This window comes from Trifolium pratense, linkage group LG6 (assembly GCF_020283565.1).
Source record: "Trifolium pratense cultivar HEN17-A07 linkage group LG6, ARS_RC_1.1, whole genome shotgun sequence".
Classification (NCBI taxonomy): domain Eukaryota; kingdom Viridiplantae; phylum Streptophyta; class Magnoliopsida; order Fabales; family Fabaceae; genus Trifolium; species Trifolium pratense.
The window spans coordinates 33,555,781-33,578,986 of record NC_060064.1 but is presented as its reverse complement, the minus strand read 5'-3'; the positions used below and the strand labels follow the sequence as shown (position 1 = coordinate 33,578,986).

At 32.6% G+C, this 23,206-nt stretch overlaps 1 protein-coding gene and 1 long non-coding RNA gene across 27 annotated transcripts; both read right to left on the bottom strand.

The window, feature by feature from the left end:
• Window positions 1-7,120: 7,120 nt before the first annotated feature.
• LOC123888664 (zinc finger MYM-type protein 1-like) lies at window positions 7,121-9,729 on the bottom strand. The gene is made up of 2 exons (XM_045937777.1): window positions 8,814-9,729; window positions 7,121-8,728 (listed from the first exon to the last, which is right to left on the bottom strand). The coding sequence occupies exons 1-2, from the start codon at window positions 9,725-9,727 to the stop codon at window positions 7,264-7,266; spliced, it is 2,379 nt and encodes a 792-aa protein (XP_045793733.1). The 5' UTR covers window positions 9,728-9,729; the 3' UTR covers window positions 7,121-7,263.
• A 6,185-nt stretch (window positions 9,730-15,914) lies between these two features.
• LOC123888663 lies at window positions 15,915-21,713 on the bottom strand. 26 transcript variants are annotated; one of them, XR_006802249.1, is made up of 16 exons: window positions 21,069-21,568; window positions 20,807-20,856; window positions 20,363-20,472; window positions 20,133-20,243; window positions 19,853-20,046; window positions 19,618-19,748; window positions 18,864-19,107; window positions 18,123-18,410; window positions 17,961-18,046; window positions 17,718-17,857; window positions 17,443-17,538; window positions 17,073-17,151; window positions 16,868-16,908; window positions 16,727-16,772; window positions 16,553-16,651; window positions 15,915-16,435 (listed from the first exon to the last, which is right to left on the bottom strand). It is a non-coding gene; the product is annotated as an uncharacterized LOC123888663 (long non-coding RNA). The 26 variants fall into 26 exon arrangements; XR_006802247.1 differs by having other exon boundaries at window positions 20,950-21,567; XR_006802248.1 differs by having other exon boundaries at window positions 16,619-16,651; window positions 20,950-21,565.
• Window positions 21,714-23,206: the final 1,493 nt, after the last annotated feature.

Below are 23,206 nucleotides of genomic sequence, written 5' to 3'. Positions count from 1 at the left end.
CCTTCCGATGAATGAATGAATGAATTTATGGAAATCGATTGCTGTCTATATATAAGTAAAAAAATAACCAATCTTCTTAAATTTTGTTTTTTTGATGTACAATCTTTTTTTTCGAATCAAAATCTTTTTTGATATACAATCTTCTTAAAATATTCACTAAAAGATTAAAGTTTATTTTTATATCAAAATATTGCAACTAAATCTTTTTATTGTTTCTATTTTTTTGGGCTCTTAAATTTTTTTTTTTGATATACAATCTTTTTTTCGATGCAAAATCTTTTTTGATATACAATCTTCTTAAAATATTCACTAAAAGATTAAAATTTATTTTTATATCAAAATATTCAATATTGCAACTAAATCTTTTTATTGTTTCTATTTTTTTGGGCTAAACTTTCTATAAGATTGTTTCTCTTTTCTATCTTTATGAGAATATTTAAAAAAATATGAGAGAAACTATTGTTAAATAATTTTTATATTGTTAAATAATTTTTATGTTGTAATAGTCAACATTGTCCCGTAATTGTTAAGAGTCTCACGTCAGCTGAGATATGACATGAATAAGTGTTTATAAGTAAGATGCAATCCTCACCTTACAAGCCGATTTTGTAGGTTGAGTTATGCCCAATTCACAATTCTAAGATAGTATCAGAGTCTATTCACGATTCGTTGGGCCACATGCTATCAGGTTTCCGCTATCGGACCACCCACCATTTATTTCTGCGATTTGTAGGGTGTGTCAAGAGTCCCATATCGGTTGAGAGATGGCCTCAACACTTATTTATAAGTAAGAGACAATCTTCACCTTACAAATCAGTTTTGTAGGGTTGAGTTACGCCCGATTAGAGTTTCAGGACTATTAAATAGAAATTTGATTAAAAATATTAAAACTTCCCCTCTAGAAATACAGATTCATGTTTGCTCGGATGATTTTGGCTTTACTTACAAAAGATTTGTGAAGGTTTGTGAACTCTGATTTAAGCCACCCGAGCTAGGCTATGATCACTTTCATTTGTTTGTCTCCTAATGAACTTAACATTTGAGTTCACAAGATTTGTAGCTAACAAGACTCTACAATCACTAAGTATGGCGCCAAAGTCAGAATTAAAATGTCTTTTACTGTACAGGCCATCTACTACCCTTTTACAGTCAACTTCCACATCTGTATCATAGAGATGCAGTATACTTCAATCCATTTAAGTGTACTCAACAAACCTATGGCTTCGTCGATTTCGACATCAAGAATAGGCTCGAACCATTCTGTTTTGGCCTTCACAAAGCGTCCTTGATCGTCCCGGATGCACATACCAATCCCTACCTTATTATGGAGATAAGAAAAGGAGGCATCAACATTACATTTGTATCTGCCAATGCTTGGTTTGATCCATGTTGTTTGATGAGGTAACTGTCGCGGCATGTCTACTAATGCACGAAACTCTTGAGCGTTACGCCAACTTGTGATGAGATGATTGGCTCTTTCATACACAGTTTGGGCTGAGTCAGAAATGTTATTCCATACCTGGTTATTGCGACATTTCCAAATGCTCCACATCATGACACTGAATAATTCTTGCTGATTTTTGTCAAGCCTCTCCAAGATTGAGAACAAGTTTTCTGTGATGCTGTTACTATCATTAGTAATCCTGCGCTCGGACATTGCACCAATTTACCGGACATTGGACACCACGACTGTTGAGTTTCATTCGCGTTGACAATATATTCCGACCGATCCTCCAGAGAAGGTTCTTCACTTTTGGTGAAATTTTTGCTCTCCATATCAGATTCCAGCCTCCAATAATACCATGTTGGTGTTGTAGTCCTGTGGATATAAACCTGTTTTTGTAAGCACTGCCAACCGAATATATTCCGTCATTTTCCAAACTAATGTATCCGCACGGACAGAAGCAAAGAGAGGAGTTTGCAATATACGATTTGCTGCGTTGCTGTCAAAGATACTATGAATTTTTTCATAGTCCCAAGTTTTTGAGTTGCTTAACATAAGGTCCTGCACCTTTGTGACATCACCAAGAATCTGAATATCAGTGGGTGTAGGAATTGCCATCCCATCTTTGAGCCAGTGCCGGTCCCGACTATTCGGAGGCCCGACTTAAATGTTAAAAGTGGACCCTAATAAATATATAAAAAAACAAAAATAATAATTCTCATTAAAGTTAAAACGAACTTGTAAACAATATTGAAGTTGAAACGACAAAATAAATAAATTAGAGGTCCAACTCTCATCGTAAAAATAGACCCTTAATAAAAAAAAAATGAAAATTGTTATAAAAGAGCGATTTTATATTTAAATTGTAAATAAAAACAAAAAATAATTTAACCAAGGGGTGTAAACAGTAAATAAGTGTAGTCTATGGGGTGTAAATAGAAAATCAGCGTTCAAAATATGTGGGCTGGGCTGGTAAAAGTAGACTGATGACTTACTATTTACACCCCAAGTTTACACTAAATTACTATATGCACCCCCCTCGTAAAAAACTTTTTTAAAAAAAATTGAGGCCCCAAATATTTGGAGGCCCAGCTCTGTAGAGCTGTTTGCACCCCTTAGGGCCGGCCCTGCTTTGAGCCAATTTTGGTTCCAGACATTAATTTTTTCACCTGTACCAATGCTCCATTTACATCCAGCTTGAACCACATCTTTAGAGCTCCAAATACTCCTCCAAACATAACTTGGGTTGTGGCCAATACTTGAACCAAAGAAATCACATCTAGGAAAGTATTTAGCTTTGAGTAATTTAGTGATTAAATTGCTTGGTTTCGTAACTAAATTCAAAGCTTGTTTCGTAACTAAATGATTGGAGATCTTTGAACCCCATACCACCATGATTTGAGTAATTTATATCATTTTTTTGAACACGTCTAAGCATATATCATTGAGACTAGAAGTGTTTTTTTTTTTTAAATAAAATATGCATGATTAATTCACTAGGTTTTAGAAAAACGTTTTTATCAATTTGTGAACAATTGAACTTCCAACGTCCATTTTTACAAAATTGATGAACAATTTTTTTTTAAAGAAGACGAACATTTGTTGGGAATAGAATTATAAGCATTAGAAAAATATTGAGAGGAAGAAGATTAATTAAATTAAATATGCAATGAGAGTCTTATTAGTGTTAAAATCTTAAAATGTTAATTTTAATTCTAGTTGGAATAAATTTATCCTTCTAGTTATAGTTGATTAAATAAATAGAATTGATATTTTGGTCATTACATTGTGGGAGTTGGCTTGCTAACTTCCTCCCACATATTTTTAGGTGGGAGGAAGTTAGCAACCCCCATATATATATATATATATATATGAGAATGTGAAAATGAATCATGACCCTTAGATTATAATGAAGGAGTAAGATTAGAATTCATGTGACTTAAGTGAGTCATATGATTGTCATGTGCCTTTATCATTGACAACTTTGTTCTTCTTCTTCCCATCGAGTCTCTCCAGCTTTCCTATTATGAGAATGGTAAAGTTATATGAGAATGTGAAAATGAATCATGACCCTTAGATTATAATGAAGGAGTAAGATTAGAATTCATGTGACTTAAGTGAGTCATGTGATTGTCATATGCCTTTATCATTGACAACTTTGTTCTTCTTCTTCCCATTGAGTCTCTCTAGCTGTTCTGCTTTTCGACCGCCGCTTCTCCTCAGTTCTGGCGGCCTTCTGATTTTGAGTTTTTGATCTGTTTCATTTAAACAAAAAAATCAAAATCAGATCTATTAATAACAATAAACGAAGCGAAGAAATCAAATCTAAAATCTATTCATTGGCTATATTAAACCGAACACTCAAGCCTTTCTTTTGTTATTTTCAATTCACGAAATCTTTCTATTTTAAACAAAGTGTTGCAACTGCATTTTCTTTAGATTTTTTTCCTTTAACTTTTATGATAACCAAAAATATTGAAAAGTCAATGCAAAAATGTTTGCACAAAAAATATAACTAGTGACCAACTTACCGACAATAGAAATACTTTGTGAAAGTTCATGCGAGTCTTACCTCAGTTAATAGGAGCAGTTTTTGTGTAAACTTGGGTCAAAAGATAATAGCAGTTTTTGTCCGAGTGTTCGGAATGCGATGACCGCCGATGTGTTAACATTATATGATGGTAGTAGCATCTGAGATTTACTTCGCTTCATAATTAATTTTATTATACACAGACACCATAAGAGATGCCGGGTAATTAATGTTTTTACCATTATCGTTTATATCCCCCATTGTACTAAATTGTTATATAGATTGTTAATTAGTTGCATATTTTGTTAATATATAGATTAGTTTGTTAATTAGTTGTAATTCTTATGTATTAAATATATCTCTTGAAATAATATCTCAATGATCAAGAACACTACCGACCAACTACGACACCACTAATACATTACGAAGTTTAATTACAAAAAATTAAAAATTAATAAATCATATACAACATATTTTTCCTTATTTTCATGTATTAAATATGATTATTCGAATCATGCATATAAATTACTAAGAATACCACGAACCAACTACAATAATTCATAACACCGCCAATATATTTTTTGAAGAATCATTTCTCTATAATTCTGCATGTATTAAATGACTTTTGGATTCATACATGTTATGTGATAATACTGTCTCCGTCCCTCAGTATAAGACCTATTTTGAGATTTTTTCTTGTCCCTTTTTATAAGACTCATTTCAAATTTTTAAAAGCATTAATTATTTCTTTACCAATATACCTCTAATTATAGTGCAATTTTTTCTACGATCTACAATAAATATTTCTAAAAAATTAAATCATTATCTCTCTATAAAATTGTAAAAAGAATACTCCCTCCATTCATTTTTATAAGAAGCAATAGATTGGCCAGAGGATTTTGAGAGCAACATGTTGAGGTGCATACACATAGGACTACTTTGTGTGCAAGAACTTCCAAGAGAAAGGCCAAATATATCAACTCTTGTTTTGATGCTTATAAGTGAGATTACACATCTTCCTCCTCCTAGGAAAGTTGCATTTGTTTACAGACGAAGTACACAATCTTCTAAAAAAAGTCATCAAAATAAGTGTGAAACAGATTGTTTGAAAAATTGTTCTTGTTTGGCACATGCATACGATCCTTACATAGGTTGTATGTATTGGAGTCGAGAGTTAGTTGATTTGCAGAAATTTTCTTCTAGTGCTGGAGTTTCACATTGATAACATGCTTGGGAAGGGAGGTTTTGGCCCAATATATAAGGTGAACTTTGTCTAAAATTTTGTATATAATTTTTTGCACTGTATACTATAAATTCAATACAGTAGTAAAATATTCTTCACGCTATCTAGGGCATAATGGAAGATGGTCAAGAAATTGCGGTGAAAAGACTCTCAAAAACATCTGGACAAGGAATAGAAGAATTCATGAATAAAGTATTGGTGATTTCAAAACTTCAACATCGAAATCTTGTAAGACTTCTTGGTTGTTGTGTTGAAAGAGGCGAGCAAATGTTGGTTTATGAGTTGATGCCAAATAAGAGTTTGGATGCTTTTCTCTTTGGTAAGTTCTTTTGCCTCTTTTGTATTCTTACTTCAAATTAAAATTGTTAGCTCACTTGGTGGTAGTTCTAAACAATGATGAATAATTTCTTTGCTTGTTTTCAACACCCCTTTGTTAAGATAGGAGCAGTTTTTGTCCGAGTGTTCGGAATGCGATGACCGCCAATGAGTTAACATTGTATGATGGTAGTAGCATCCGAGATTTACTTCGCTTCATAAGTAATTTTATTATACAAAGAGACCATAAGAGATACCGGGTAATTAATGTTTTTACCATTATCGTTTATATCCCTCATTGTACTAAATTGTAATATAGATTAGTTTGTTAATTAGTTGCATATTTTGTTAATATAGATTAGTTTGTTAATTAGAGTTAATTCTTATATATTAAATATATCTCTTGGAACAATATATCTCAATGATGAAGAACACTACCGACCAACTACGACACCACTAATATATTACGAAGTTTAATTAAAAAAATTAAATATTAATAAATCATATACAACATATTTTTCCCCATTTTCATGTATTAAATATGATTATTCGAAGCATTCATATTAATTACTAAGAAAACCACGAACGACATACAATAATTCATAACACCGCCAACATATTTTTTGAAGATTTTTTTTGTCTAATTTTGCATATATTAAATGACTTTTGGATTCATACATGTTATGTGATAATACTATCTCCGTCCCTCAATATAAGACCCATTTTGAGATTTTTTTCTTGTCCCTTTTTATAAGACTCATTTCAAATTTTTAAAAGCATTAATTATTTCTTTACCAATATACCTCTAATTATAGTGCAATTCTTTCTACAATCTACAATATTCCAAAAATTTTAATAAAAAAATAAGATCTTTGGTATGTGTTTTTTTTTTCCTTTTCAAATTGTTGCTTATAAAAAGGAATTGAGGGAGTATTAATTTGTCAACAAATTTAATACCATAATTCACTTTTTTTAATTTCCGTGATTTTCTCAAAAAGATCTAATATTTAGGCTTTGTTTGACAAAAATAGTAGATAACTGATAAACTAACTGATAGCTTATAGCTAATGGCTGACAGCTGATAGGCTAATGGCATATCAGAATGCGATGACCGTCGATGAGTTAACATTGTATGATGGTAATAGCATCCGAGATTTACTTCGCTTAATAAATAATTTTAATATACACAAAGACCATAAGAGATACCGGGTAATTAATGTTTTTACCATTATCGTTTATATCTCCCATTGTACTAGCTTGTAATATAGATTAGTTTGTTAATTAGTTTCATATTTTGTTAATATAGATTAGTTTGTTAATGTTGTAATTCTTATGTATTAAATATATCTCTTGCAATAATATATCTCAATGATCAAGAACACTATCGACCAACTACAACACCACTAATACATTACGAAGTTTAATTTAAAAAAATTAAATATTAATAAATCATATACAACATATTTTCCCTCATTTTCATGTTTTAAATATGATTATTCGTATCGTCCCGTGAGCTTAGCACAGTTGGTTGGACATCGCATTATATATGCAGGGGGTCGGGGTTCGAACCCCAGTCATCAGTGGCGGAGCCAGGATTATAGCGGAGCTTGGGCACAATTTTAACCACAATATTTTTTTGGATAGCATGAGTTAAAACAAAAAAAAAACTAGAAAAAACCAACAAAACATGAGTCAAATAAGAGGGATAAAATATAACATACCAATAGTATACTACATAAAATTAGGAGGTAAATGCCCTTTCCGAGACTTCTTTGCGGTGAAGGATCGGATAATATCAATATCATCAAGTGACTTGAATATCTCCCGCTCGGTATAACATATCATCAAGTCATTGAACCACTCATCATTGATCTTGTTGCGCAATTTATTCTTAATAATCGACATTGCTGAAAAAGCCCTTTCAACGGATGCTGTCGACACCGGTAATATCAAAGCCAGCTCAATAAGTTTGTAGACCAATGGAAATACGAAACGTTTATCAGTTTGAACCATCTTCAAAGCCAAACTTTGAACATCTTCGCAAGTAGAAAATGATACATGTCTTCTAACATGAACTATATATGTCTCAAGTTGCTCCCTTATTGTTCCACGGTCATTATTAGAAAAGTCTTCATGATAAATATCAGCAAGACGAGCAAGTTTATCAACATCAAACTTGGAGAAAGAATTCTTGGGGTCAAGACATGAGAAAGAACTAAGCACAATGTTACTTCGTTCACTAAAGCGGTGATCCATCTCCACACATATTTTGTCAATAGCAACATAAAAAATCTCTGCACGGTAATGATGAAGATTAGTGACAGTCTTTCCTTCTAACCTTGAACGACCCCGAACCGGTATTTCTTGATTCATATCTAGCACCGGAATACCTTTAGCAATACAAAATTTTTGGACATTATCAAATAAATCATCCCAACCACTCTCTCTCAATGTGGCCAACCGAGCTTTGACATCATCAACTAAATCCATGGCAAGCACAATATTAAGATCTTTTCTTTGCAAGATTTTTGAAAGCTCATTTGTGATACCAAGCAACTTTAACATTAACTTCAAAATGAACGCAAATTTAAAACACTCCATTTTTTCTATTAAACCCGCCGCTTGAGATGGTAAACGTCCAAGTTCATCAACCGTACTAAGCACTGCTAACGCGGGGGCCCACATTTGATCCAAACGAATCAAGGTCATAAAATGTGAACCCCATCTAGTATCTCTGGGTCTAGGGAGAGTAGATTCTTGGTTTAAGCCCCTTCCGCTAGATATCTCACCAGTTGCAAGTTGACACACAATTTCGTCGTGGTGTGCTTGCTTCAAAGCATTCATTCTCTTGCAAGATGCAGTTGTTGTGGTTACAATCAAGGAGATGTACTCAAAGAAATCATAAATAGATGAGCAACTACTAGTAACGGAAACAACCACCAATTGCAAACGGTGAGCATAGCAATGAACATATAAAGCATATGGATTTTCATCTAGAATCTTTCGTTGCAAACCATTAAATTCACCTCTCATATTTGAAGCTCCGTCATATCCTTGCCCTCTTATCCTTGAAATAGATAACGTGTGACGATCAAGAATGGAATAAAGAGCATTCTTTAGTGCCTCGGATGTAGTACTTTCGACTTTTTGTAGAGCAAGGAATCGTTCCACAACTTCCCCTTTGTCGTTCACAAACCTAAAAAACAAATCCAACAAGGTTAAATAATTACAGAGGCATGGAGAATAATAAGTAATAAAAATTGGAAAATACAACTACTAACCTAAACATCACCGCCATTTGCTCTTTGACGGATATATCACGTGACTCATCAATAAGCACGGAGAATTGTCTATCACCAAGCTCTCCCATAATCACCTTCATAACTTCAGCTGCACAAGACGTTGCAAAGTCCTTTTGAATGTCACCGCAAATCATTTTGCAATCATTTGAACCACGGTCATAAGCATCTCTCACTTTTTCATCATTAGATTTTACCCAATCTACCATCTCTCTAAAATTGCCCTTGTTTAGAGAAGTAACGGATTCATCATGGCCACGGAAAGCCATGCCTTGTGCTATGAGATATCTTGAACAATCTAAGGAACAAGTCAAACGAATCTTATACAATTCTTCAGATTCTCTAGTTGCTCTAAGAAACTTAGCCCCTATACTTTGTCTTTGATTATTATAATCATCATAGTCCTTCATACACGAGTTGTGCATACTACCATGACCACCAACATGACCTTGCAAGCCTTTAGATGCATGCTTCCAATCTTTATATCCGGATTTGGTGAAGACTTCAAAACCAAATTGCTCACTCCTCCCGGGTTTCTTAAAGAGAAAGCAATGGAAACAATAAGCTGCATCCTTGAACTCACTATATTCTATCCATGTATACTTTTCATACCATGATTTACAAAATGCCCTTGTTCTTGGTTCTCTAGCAAATTGAGTGCGAGGAAATTTTTCCAAAATTGGTTGTGTTGGACCCTTCAATATATATGCCCTCCTCACTTGGTCTTGAATATCCGGAGCATACTCATGAATTTGTTTCCTAAGACCCGGATCACGCACAATCTCATTTGAATTAAACTCATTGACCACATTAGGTGGTGGTTCTTCTACTTCGGCTTCCGATTGCACAACATTCACATTCTCAATACTTGCTCTAGGAACCAAAAACCTCATCATCTCTGAAATAAAAGTTGCAGAAATCTTAAACTTTGAAGTGAACAATCAAAATATAATAACAGAGTTACAGAACCAGAAACTGAATTTAAAAATTCAGCTTAACAATCAAAATAGCTTAACAGAAACAACTTAACGAATTTAAAATTCAAAACAAAACAACAGAAAATAGAAACATTTAAAATTCAAAACAAAACAACTTAACAATCTTTAAACTTCAAAGTATACAATCACAGAAAATAGAGCAACAGCTTAACAATTATTCATATAATCACTTAAAATTCAAAACAACTTAATAGGTAACAAAAACATAAACAGAAAATAGAGCAAGGAAACAGAGACAGAAACATAAACACCATCAAGTTTAGTTAGGATTTGAGAAGGAACAAACAGAGCAAGGAAGAAAATAAGGTTTTAGGGTTTGCTTACCTCAAACAGAGGCTAGGCTGCGATTCTGCGAAAGCGAGAGAGAGTGAGAGCGGTGGCAGTAGGCAGAGATTGAGCGGCGAGAGATTGAAGGAAACGAAGACTAGCCGAGAGAGAAAGAACGAGAGCGGTTGATTTCTTTGGTTACAGAGCGGTGGAGTGGAAGTCGTACGCGTATCTTCTTTCTTTATTTTTTTAGTGTATCTTTTTCTGGCTTCTATTTATATAAAAAAAAAAATAATAATAGTTTGGGCAGCTCGGGCACGTGCCCGAGCATGCTGTATGGTGTCTCCGCCACTGCCAGTCATCCCACGTATCCACATTATGGGTGGAATTTCTAGCCACTGGGCTACCTAACAAAAAAAATATATGATTATTCGAATCATGCATATTAATTACTAAAAATACCACGAACCAACTACAATAATTCATAACACCGCCAATATATTTTTTGAAGAATTCTTTCTCTCTATAATTCTGCATGTATTAAATGACTTTTGGATTCATACATGTTATGTGATAATACTATCAACGTCCCTCAATATAAGACCCATTTTGAGATTTTTTCTTATAAGACTCATTTCAAATTTTTAAAAGCATTAATTATTTCTTTACCAATATACCTCTAATTATAGTGCAATTTTTTCTACGATATACAATAAATATTTCTAAAAAAATTAAATCATTATCTCTTTATAAAATTGTAAAAAGAATACTCCATCCATTTATAAGTAATTAATGTTTTTACCTGCATTATTGTTTATATCCCCCATTGTACTAAATTGCAATATAGATTAGTTTGTTAATTAGTTCCATATTTTGTTAATATAGATTAGTTTGTTAATTAATTGTAATTCTTATGTATTAAATATATCTCTTGGAATAATATATCTCAATGATCAAGAACACCACCGACCAACTACGACACCACTAATACATTACGAAGTTTAATTAAAAAAATTAAATATAGTAAATCATATACAATATATTTTTCCTCATTTTCATGTAGTAAATATGATTATTCGAATCATGCATATTAATTACTAAGAATACCACGAACCAACTACAATAATTCATAACACCGCCAATATATATTTTGAATAATTTTTTCTCTCTAATTCTGCATGTATTAAATGACTTTTGGATTCATACATGTTATGTGATAATACTATCTTCGTCCCTCAATATAAGATCCATTTTGAGATTTTTTTCTTGTCCCTTTTTATAAGACTCATTTCAAATTTTTAAAAGCATTAATTATTTCTTTATCAATATACCTCTAATTATAGTGCAATTTTTTCTACGATCTTCAATAAATATTTCTAAAAAATTAAATCATTATCTCTCTATAAAATTGTAAAAAGAATACTCCCAAAATTACTTATGATAGTGCAATTTTTTCTACGATTGACTGTCGTCTGGCAAGTGCACCAGTCTATCGTCTAGTAATAATTCCGTATTCCTTTCGGAATAGATTCGTATCCACAGGGATCGCGCCAAAACCACTAAATTACTTTAAGAACGGTGTTTTGAGTTGCCTCCGCTTTGGTTTGAGAGTTTGATTGTTTATAATTAAAAGTAAATAAATGTAAGTAAATTGATATTCAGAAGAGAAAGGTAGGTTAAGTGCTTCCAATCCCTCCCCTATGCTTGCTTGATAACTGACCTACTATATTATATTTTCTATTCATTCTGCCACAGATAGTTAATTTTAGTAGTAATATAATTATTACCCTAGTTAATAAGAGAATCTGTCACCGTCCCTATACTAACTGATTCATGCAATTTCATTAACTATTATTTACTATTAGTAAGAACTTGTACAGACCTACTACTAGGGCATGGTCTGCTTCCGTCTATCCCTGGCCTCCCTCTATAGCGAGTTCATGAGCTGAGAGTGTCAGATTGTTACCATTCCTTAATTACTAACTCTATTATTTATGGTTCGGGATAATTGTCCACACCAGACTTCTACTAAGTAGTGTACGAATACTTAGCGGTCAATTTAGCAACTAACATTAATCCTATAGACGTATTCTAACTTTCATGATTAATTAGAATAACGGGTTAAAGCGTAAATAATAGAATGACAGAACCGTAATAGAAAATACACATAGATCGAAAACAATTATATATTCCAAGCATACATAAGGGAGTTCATCTTCTCACCTAACCTAGAGAAGTTTAGTTACTAATTTGCATAACTAAATTACAAGAATTGTATTTATGCATACCAATAACCTGCAATGCTGACGAAGTTTCCTTCCCAATTGTTGAGGGAAGTCCCTTCCTAGAACCTTCCTAGCCCCTAGAGCTTGCCTCCTCCTTTGCTCTTTATTGAGAAAAGTGTTTCCCAATTCTGAATTGTGTAAAATGATGAGGAGGAGGGCTCTATTTATAGTGAAAAAGTAGCTTCCTTCCCACGCACCATCGTGCCACGATGAGGCCCATCGTGCCACGATGGTTATGACGGCTAGGGTTTCTTGTGCAAGGTTCCATCGTGCCACGATGAGACTTATCGTGCCACGATGGATAGGCGGCAGAATGCTTCTTGGCTAAGCAATCGTCGTGCCACGATGAATATCATCGTGGCACGATGGAATGCATCCCAATATTACATTTTTACCCTTTTTCTTGATATTTTCTGCATATTCTTCATTTCTTGTCTTCTTCTCCAAGTAACTTCATTTCTCTAGGTTTTTGCTCCAATAATTGCCTTTTGATCTATCAAAACTACCTAAAACTGTACTAAAAATACGTCATAAATTCCTGTCATCAACGATCTTCAAAAGTAATTTTATTATACACATAGACCATAAGTGATACCGGGTAATTAATGTTTTTACCTGCATTATTGTTTATATCCCCCATTGTACTAAATTGTAATATAGATTAGTTTGTTAATTAGTTGCATATTTGTTTTACAGCATATCCTTGGCGGGTCGTCGGGTGAGGCCTATGATTATATTATGAAGTCATGTCCACAAATGATAAAAATAGCCTTTGAAGTTTTCCAATAGCACTGGTATGATGACTACCGCTTAAGGAAATTTGTGTTAAACGGTTAGGTTATTTGTATATTACTATTTGTCTAGACTAGATGAAACTACTAACATTTTATATCTAGGTCTACTACGTATGCATGTATAGTGACAGATTAAGATTTGGTATTATGTTTTGATAATAAGACAACAAAAGATTAGGCATTTGTAATCTTTTTACTTTTTTGTTGTTTAAGAGATTGATTAATTAGGTATTATGTTGAATTTAATTTTCTTTGACTCTTATATTAAATGGGTTGTGATTCGATCACTTACTTATTAATTTATGAAATTGTAAAATATTTTGGTTTTAGTTTTTTGAAAAAGCATATCTCTTATCCAAATTAGCTATTGTGCTTCTAGGTAAAATAAAAAAATTTAAGCTCACCTAAAAGCGTTTAGATGAAAATTGATTAATATTATAATTTAATAAAAATTGATGCAGCCGTACAATTTCAAGGACATGCCGAATATCTCCTCCTCAATCTACCTGATGCAATAATTCTTGTATGTTTTAAAGGTGATGCAATGCAACCAACGAAACTTAGTAAACATCATTGAGAGATATTCTATATCAGTGACTAAAAACCGTTATACAAAATAACCAAAAAAAAAACAGAACACAAGAAAGTTCTAAAACATCTAGAAATCTTTATCCCTAAACTTACCTGTACAATGTACATGTCCCTTACAATTTTTCAATAGATAGAAAATGCATAGGAATTTTTACCTAACTACATTATTTAGTTGAATTAGTTGAATTATTTGAATTGAATTGAGGTACACCCTAGTAACAATAAGTCAAATATACCCCAATTTAACAATACTTGAATTAGTTGAATTGAGGTTAATAGGTATAATCGAGTAACGTAAGTCAAATTGAGTAAGGAATCTTGATAACTTTATTCTGCTTAACAATACTTGAATTAACGTTAATATGTGTTAAGTGACTCGAGTTCAAGTTTAATTGAATAAAGAATGATTGTGAGGAATTATAGTTGAACTAAAATGGTTGAATTAAGGTTAATAGGTCTAATTGAGATAGAGAGGAAGGAGAGAGATGTAGGAAAATTGGAAGGAGATGATCCATTTTCCTAATTAAGGAGAGAGTAAGAAAACTTCGAAATCTTAGTTAGCTTAACAATAATTGAACTAGCGTTAATATTCTCTCTGTCCCATATTAGATAAGAAAAAAAATCATGTTTTCTTATCGCAAATTATAAGCAAAAAGAATTCATTTTTCTCATTTTCAAAATTTACTTTTACTTATTCTCGTAAAATTTAATACAAATTAGCCTTAATACTTTTTAAGTGACGTGATTTGTAGATGATTAAGTAATAATTTACTTATGTGTAATTAATATAAATTAAATTTTGAAGACTTAAAATGAATAGAAAACATGCACGCGGAGGATACCTTTGGTTTAAAAAAAAAAAAAAACGTGTACCATGCATTTAGCATTATGCATGACTTGGTCAAAAGGAATTTAATTAATATAATAATAATTAGGCAAAATTACACATTTTGTTTTATCTTATTTTTTTTGTAATACTTTGGTCTTTTATATTTTTTTTGTAACATGGTCCTTTATCTTTTTTTTTGTAACACTTTGGTCCCTTTATCTTATTTATTTATAACATTTTGGTCTTTATCTTTTACTAGTAACCGACCCGTGCGATGCACGGGTTTAGAAGAACGTCATATATATAACAATCATGGTTGTTGTCAATCATGGATGCTATGAGCCAAATGAAGTTAGTCATAAGCATACGTAAATTTCTTAGGGGGAGCATCATTTATATATCAATCATGGATGTAAAGGATATGGTGCAATATGTATATATCATGTAGTGTAATAAAGTGTACAAATTATGATAGGTTAGCACAAAAAAAGTACGAACCATTATTGATAATTATGGCGCGAAAACTAAAAATTTGGATAAGCGGCATACAGAAATTACAAACCTTTGTATCAGGAACGCATAAAAATTACGAATCTATGTGAATGCTCAAATATCGAAGTATCATGAAACTTATATGACACGGAGATTAAGAAACTCTCTGTTAGAAGATGGCCTAAAACGCAAAAATTAAGAAACTCTATTAGAAGGATACAAAAATTACGAACCATTGTGGATACTTGTGTCGAATAAAAATTATAAATCTCTCTATCGATATATAGAGGTTGACATATGATGCAGAGATCAAGAACCTCTCTATTAACTGAAATTCTATAAGTGGCGCGCAGAGATCATAAATGTCTATATTGTAAGCACAAAAAATTTACGAACCATTGTGGATACTTGTGGTGCGAAAACTAAAAAATAATATTCGCGACGCGCAGAAATTACAAACCTTTGTATCAAGAACGCATAAAAATTATGAATCTATGTGAATGCTAAAATATCGTAGTATCATGAAACTCTATATGACGCATAGATTAAGAAACACTCTATTAGAGGCTGACCTAAAGCGCAAAAATTAAGAAACTCTAGCAGCGCGCATAGATTATAAACCTCACTATTAGAAGAATACAAAAATTATCACAAAAAAAAAGGATACAAAAATTACGAATCTATATCGATACTCGGAGGGATCCCTTAACCATGGCTCCTTGATCATAACCTGGCTTAATATTGAACTCACATTGAAGTCTCATACTGAACTCATCCTCTCTTTAGTAGTGCTAGCATTAAATTTCACCCAATAATAAAAAGTGTCCTTAGCAAAAAAAAAAAAAAAACATGTTTCTAACATTTCTTTCAAAAAAGAATAAAGACAGTATACATGATTGTATATGATAATTTCCTCCTTTCAACCAAAGAATGTGATTTACATATCTGGCACTTCCCCAAAAAATTAACCAATAATAAACATTGGACTATGATAAAAGTCGTGGCAAAATTAAGATACAGATTTTGATGATCTAGGTTTATATGAAATATCTTCTTCCCTAAGTAAAAGTGCCTTCAAAATCGCCTCGCCTAAGCCACTATAATGTAAAATCAAATGACCACCATCTACAACTTCATGATATTGTATCCATTGTTGCTTCTCTGAAATGAATCTTTGAATTTGAGAGGGTACTACTTTATCTTCATAGCCCTGCCAAATGTGAACTGAACTTCTGTTATTGTGAGGGAATGGATTACTAAGCTTCATTGGGTCAAATTCCCAATTTCCAAAGGCAATCATCCAATCACCCTTGAGTGTGTCAAAAACAACATGGTGCCTCAATTTATCCTGCAAATAGGAACATACAATAGTCACAATGACCATCACAGAAGAGGATTGCCGGATTGAACTGAGTTGAAATGTGGTTGGTTCAAACGGTTCATTGTTTTCATTTTTATTAATTACTTGTTTATTAAGTCATTTGGTTCAAGCGGTTGAATTGAATCAATTAAACCATAAATAAAAGTTTACTGATTCGATCTCTAGTAGCCAATAAGTAGTAATCTGCAAATCAAAAAATCTGAAATGAAAATCTAAAAACCAAATTGGAGATATAAAGAGATGCAAGAAGAGAACTACCTCTTATAACAGATGATCAAAACCTTCAAGCTAGATCAAAATCCACCTTTTATTTGCAAAAACACAATCTCATCAAATGTTAGAAAATAAATCATCAAATAATCTAGAAATTTCAAATCTTCTAGGGTTGATTCCTCTTACCTACAATAGCTTTGCTTGCACAAGGAAGCTGTATAGCAGGCCTGCATATCAAGGTCAAATAATAAAGCAGCACACATCACTAACATGTTTTGGTAACTTGATTCATTAGCTTAACATGAATAATTGAACATAATGACTCATTCTATATACTAAACGATTAAATGCATGCTTTGGGTTTGTATAACATCTAAGCTGAAAGACATACCGAGAAAGATCTTTTTTGGAAAATATGTAAGCTGCATTTACATATACAGATTCAGATGCAGTACCAATTTTATAAGAACCTGAAATGGATGGACACGTGGACTTTCCAATTAGAAACAGACAATGTAGGAAAAGCTAAGTAGGAATTAATCCTTAAAGGAAGAAAACAATATATATCATTCAGCCTATCAGTTGCATCTGAACTATACAGAAAATGACTAAACAACGGAGGGGGGAATTAAAAGTTAAAGTTTCGTAGCTTGAATTTTGTCACCCTAAAATAAGTGTGTTTAGGATATGAAGTTCAAAATAAAAGCATCAAACCATATACCACATTTCAGAAAATGCAAATTAAATGGTGACTACCATACTTGATGATCTATAACTCTCGCACTTCTGGTACAGAATCCTCCTTTTGTGGCCAATGCATGTCCCATAGCAGCAGTTATAAGATCTAATTTCTCAACCTGCAGCACACTACAACAAATCACAAATAGCGGTAGAAATTTGAATGTACGAACAATAGATCTGGTACAAGTGTATGCACCCACACCCAAACAAAAATTGCAGTACATACACTGGAATTCCATAGTGAGGCCTCTTCCAGAACTTCCAAAATTTATAATTATTGTGATACATGACTTACCTATCAAATTTTGAATTAATATCAATAGAAAATATTTCATTTATAGGACTCATGGCATCACCAGCAGTTTTCTCAGAGAGTTCAAGTGCCCCAGCAATGATAGTTGTTTCATCATGTGTTAGTTCACCACATTTTCCATCCTAATCCAAACATATTAAGAACCATAATGTGAAAAAATTAAGGGACCAAAATTATTAGTCTCTGAAATTGTCTCAAAGTAACATTGCGCACTGTGATACATACCTCGATACCATGTAAATCTACAAGTGTTTTAACTCGGCTCGACGGAAAAGGGCTTCGTGTCGATGCCCCAACAAATAATCCAACAACTGAATAATTAAGACATAAAAATTAAATATGGTCTAGGTTGATTAAAAAAAAATGTTTAGAATGTGTATGTGTCACCTTGCTAATTGGATAAGCAACAGGAAGACATATCCATACAAGAACACGAACAGCTGGAGCGACTGTTACACCGATCGTTAAACCATACCGAGAACAAACTGATTGAGGAATAATCTTCGAAAAATAAAAGCTGTGATTTTTAGGCGCATCTCCTTATTATACATGTAAATCCTTGTTCCATTTTCTGATTCATAGCCATCCGTTTCAGTATTTTTCTCTATCTGTCTCATTCTTTCAAATGTTAAAAGTTCCCACCATATCATCTAAGGGTGCTATTTGGCCAGAGTTCTGAAAAATTTACAGGGAAACAAATGTCAACAATTACTAATCAAGCAATTTGAGTTTTCACACAGGCAAGGCATATGAGTATAGTAGATGTTAGTATGACCACTACAAAAATAATATCTTATTACAAATCAGAGTAGTGGATGAAACCAGGGCAAGTAACAATAGTCTTTTAAGGAACGATATTGAAACTTGCAACAGACACCAATCTAACAGCAACACCAATAGGTCAAAACATTTGTTTAAATACTTCATATATCTTCAATTTGCAATTGTTGATTACCATGCTATCTTAGCAGAAATCGCAGTTCATATAGCAAAATTAAGTAGTTAACCAATATTGAGTGATGCTTGAAGCAAGCAATTCATTCAACTAAATCTTAAGACTGTGAGCATTACTTTGGAAACACAATATAGATGTCTAAAGCTAATAAAAACATGATAGAAAATATCTACCTGGTTGAGAGCTTCAACAACAATATAACGACTCAAATTCTTGGTGTGCTTATATTTAGAAGTAATGTTCTCTAAAGTTTCTTGTAAAGAATCCATGTTATTGTGTTTAAAATACACCACAGTGCTTCTAGAAAGATAAAGACCATTATATGAATTGAATCTTGAACATGCTTGAACACCAGTGCTTGTAAACAAAGCCTCCATGGATCAAGTGATCAGCGGGGTACCAAATGTAGTTATTTTGCTATATTTTGAAACATAAAGTGAGTGAAGAAGAATTCAGTTCATTCTTTACACCATTCTAATAAATTTTAATGCAGAAGTAAATGAACTAATGTAAAACCATCAAAATAGTTCTATATATGTGGTGCATGGCTATCAATGCCCAATATAAATGCCATCAGAATAAATTGAGGAAAAAGTGAACAAAAATGCATAATGGATACTTAAAGTTATGCAAACTTATTAAATTTGTCATCATTCATAATCAAGAAGATAATGACATGATAAAACTTCTATTGTTTGTAACTTAAGTAGAATGTATATTTAATCCAAATAACTATAACTCAAATTGATGGGATGAGGCTTCTATTTCTTTGCAAAAAGATGATGAACAAATCAGCAAGAATGATACAGGAAAAATAGAAGAAAATCCAGCAAAGAAACAGAAAAAATATAATATTAAGTCTTTGTTCTGCTACTATTACATTAAACTCATCTACAATATAAACAAAAATGAAATATTAATCAATACCAGTGCGCAAAAGAAACGGTGACAGTCCCATTTTGTCAACTGTATTATCATCACGAAAATGCATGCCGACCAAAAGTCTATAATCCATAATCCCCTCAGCTTCCAAAAACTCGCAATCCCGCTCAATTTTCCTTGACAAAATATCAGGACATGTTTAATATAACAGATATGCCTGATGTTTCATTGCTAAGTCGCAGCACAGAAAATTCTAACCAAAACACAAATAACAACTTACTTGATGAGATCCTTGTACGAATTGCTTTGCAGGCGAAATACAAAATTGAGATCCAAGTCCTTGAGGGTGGTAGTTTCATCAATCTCCTCTGCAGTTTTATCTGTTGCGCGGCCATGTGAGGATCCCTTCAAGTCAAATCGTCTATGGATTGGATATTCTGTGCAGAAAAGATTGCCCATCACAATGAACCGAGTCTGATTTTCAATAACAACAAATTTTCAGTTTCTGCAACCTAGAGACAATCACTTGAAACAAACATAATGTATCTTCAAAGCCATACCTTCTGGCCTCCAATTGGTTTGACACAATGTACCCCATAGAATTTTGTCACAAGCGAATTCTCGTACTGAGAAACATGTTGGTAATAACTTCGAAGCATCCGAAGAAGTACCTAAAAGTAAGTCAGAAGTCATCTGTTAATACAGATGTCCAACAGCAATACAAATGTGTAGCACTCTAGGTTGACCAAGCAAGGATAAAAGTTTTCAAATTTAAGAGTGAAAAACAAACCTTGACTTCAGATTTTTTTCACTGTCTTTATCATAATTTTCTAAATTCTTCATCCATGCCTTCATATAGGTCTACCTTCTCTGGTACATACTCAACAAATCATCTTTTACCTATAACAATAAAAGAGATTATTTACTATGAGAAAGAAATTGTTTCATACTTATTAAAACACTAAAAATTGTTTCAAACTTTTAAATTTGTCATTGTCCCATCAATCAAACTTATTAAATATGTCATCATTCATAATCAAGAAGATAATGACATGATAAAACTTCTATTGTTTGTAACTTAAGTAGAATGTATATTTAATCCAAATAACTATAACTCAAATTGATGGGATGAGGCTTCTATTTCTTTGCAAAAAGATGATGAACAAATCAGCAAGAATGATACAGGAAAAATAGAAGAAAATCCAGCAAAGAAACAGAAAAACATAAACCAAACCTAAAATTGAGAGCCCAAAAATTGAAACTGAGCTGCCTCTTTCATAGAGCCTGCCAAAAAACAACACAGAAAACCAATTAGAGAGATTAATATTCACAAATTGAGAAAGATGAAATCTAGAAGATGAATTTCGAGATAATCACCATCCACCATAACCAGCACACATCACCACCACCTCCAATCTTCAACCATTCTCACCAACAAAAAAAAGCAACAGAAAAAAAAAAAGAAGCAAATAAATGTATACAAAGTAAGATCGAACCAGAGGAAAGAAGGAGAAAGAAGCTCCGTCACTGCCGTCGCCAACCACCGCCGTGTTGCCGCAAAACGCCACGGGAACTCTCTATATCGATCGGAACTCTCTTCCACGGCCGGAACTCTCTGTCTCCCGCCGGAAAATCTCTCACTCGGCCACTCCTCACAGGTGGTGGTGGTGGTGGTGGTGGTTGTGAAGGACGAGATGGAGGGTGAGAGAAAGAGTTTGAGAATGTTGAGGGTATAGGATTGGGGAATTGGTGGGATTCTTTCTTAACAGAGAGATGAAATCTGTGGGCTGAACCAAATCTGGGTTCTCATTCAGTTAGTTTACTTGCTGCCATCTTGTGTTTTGTGGAGCCTTCCAATTGGTGTAAGGAGAGGTCCAACAGAATTGATGCAGGCTGAATCATTGCAACCATATAGAAGCTTCTAGTTGACAACATGTGATTTTCTAAGCATATAATAAGTGTCAATTAAATATTGGATAGAACATTAGGGTTACAAAGGACAAGCAAATTAGGTTAGATGAAATGGAAACCTAGAGGTGGCATTTGGTGATTGGGCAACATGAAAAAATGTATGGTTTTGATTGGACAAGAATTTAGGGTTTGCATATGGTGGTTGAAAAACCACTCATCCTTTAGTATATAGAGATAACATTCACATATAAACCCTTTATTTTTAATTTAAATCTTAACAAAAAAGACCAAAGTGTTACAAATAAAAGATAAAGGACCAAAATGTTACAAAAAAATATGATAACTGGCCAAAGTGTTACAAAACAAAGATAAAGGACCAAAATATTACAAAATAATAAGATAAAAGACTAAATATGTAATTTTACCTAAAAAATATTATATAATTGTATATAAAATAATATTATAACTTTAAAATAAATTATTATATGAAAATATCCAACAGACAATACGTGATTCATTTCATTTCAAAGCATTGCTACTTCTCCATCAATAACTTTCTATGAGAAAGTCCGTGTTTAAACACTAAAGAATATTTGTTTCATTAACCTCAGTATTTTCTATGATAATTAAGTAGAGATTATTGTTGAAAAACAATTTCTAAAAAGTGAGACTGCTTTTCTTTTTACATGAAAAATTAAGCTTTGCGAGACCTTTGGCTTAAGTATAGTACTTATAGAACAACTAAAAGAAACAATATGATCAAGAGGAGGCAGAAATCTTTCAATAAAATTTATAAGAAAGCACAAATACGATTTATTTATTTATTTATTTAAACCAAGTATTCTTGTGGACTCAAATTAGATACTTCCATGTATTCACAGTTATGTTGATTTTAAGTTAGGTTGTAGATTTGTGATCAACCCTAGAGGTAGGCATACACCTTTTTGTTGGGCCTTTATATCATATTGGCTTACTTGAACAACTCTTTTTGTTGTTGGGCCTCACCCGGCTTCAATATTTAATTTTCTATTTATTATTCATTTAAAAACAGAAAAAAAGTGAAATATAAAGGGAAAATTTTGAACTTTTACAGGAAAATTAATATTCACTTGCTCTTTATCCATAGTTTTAAACAAAAATATTTCTAGGGTCATATAATTTCTGGAAATGTCTCCAATAGAACAAAAAACACCACCATGATCATGAAACTGGGTCCAATTAATTGAACTTTATCAAGGCATATGCAAACCCATTATCTAATAACGCAAGTGTTTAACTTTTTACACCCTCTTTGTTAAAAAAAAAAACTTTTTACACCTCAAATAACTGTACATCTACACATAATAAAAAAAGGGTACCGTTCGAATTTTTAATAATATATAACTAAAAATATTAATGATTAAAATTGTGTATCGGCAAATGTGCAGTAGTTAAATGCGACAATTATTTTTGGACGAAGAGAGTCCAAACAAAAAAAAGACAAGAATCCAAAAAAAACTAATTAAACCACATCCATATGCAGAAAACAACAAAAGAAAATAAGCAAAAATAAATAAATCCATCAAATGGAGGTGATGTGGCTCATTGAGAACCTATAGATATAGATTGAAAAAAAAAACCATCCACTAATGATGAAAAACCCAATATAAATCATTTCTTTATCTGAATCCAGCACGAACATCTCTATAATTAGACACTCGTACGATACTATGTCGGATATCTC

Bases quoted from the DNA above. Each gene is read 5' to 3' on its own strand.
- LOC123888664 (XM_045937777.1), bottom strand. From the start codon at position 9,727: ATGATGAGGTTTTTGGTTCCTAGAGCAAGTATTGAGAATGTGAATGTT. The intron at 8,729-8,813 runs GTTAGTAGTTGT...TTTGTTTTTTAG, and splicing joins CAAATGGCGGTGATGTTTAG to GTTTGTGAACGACAAAGGGG.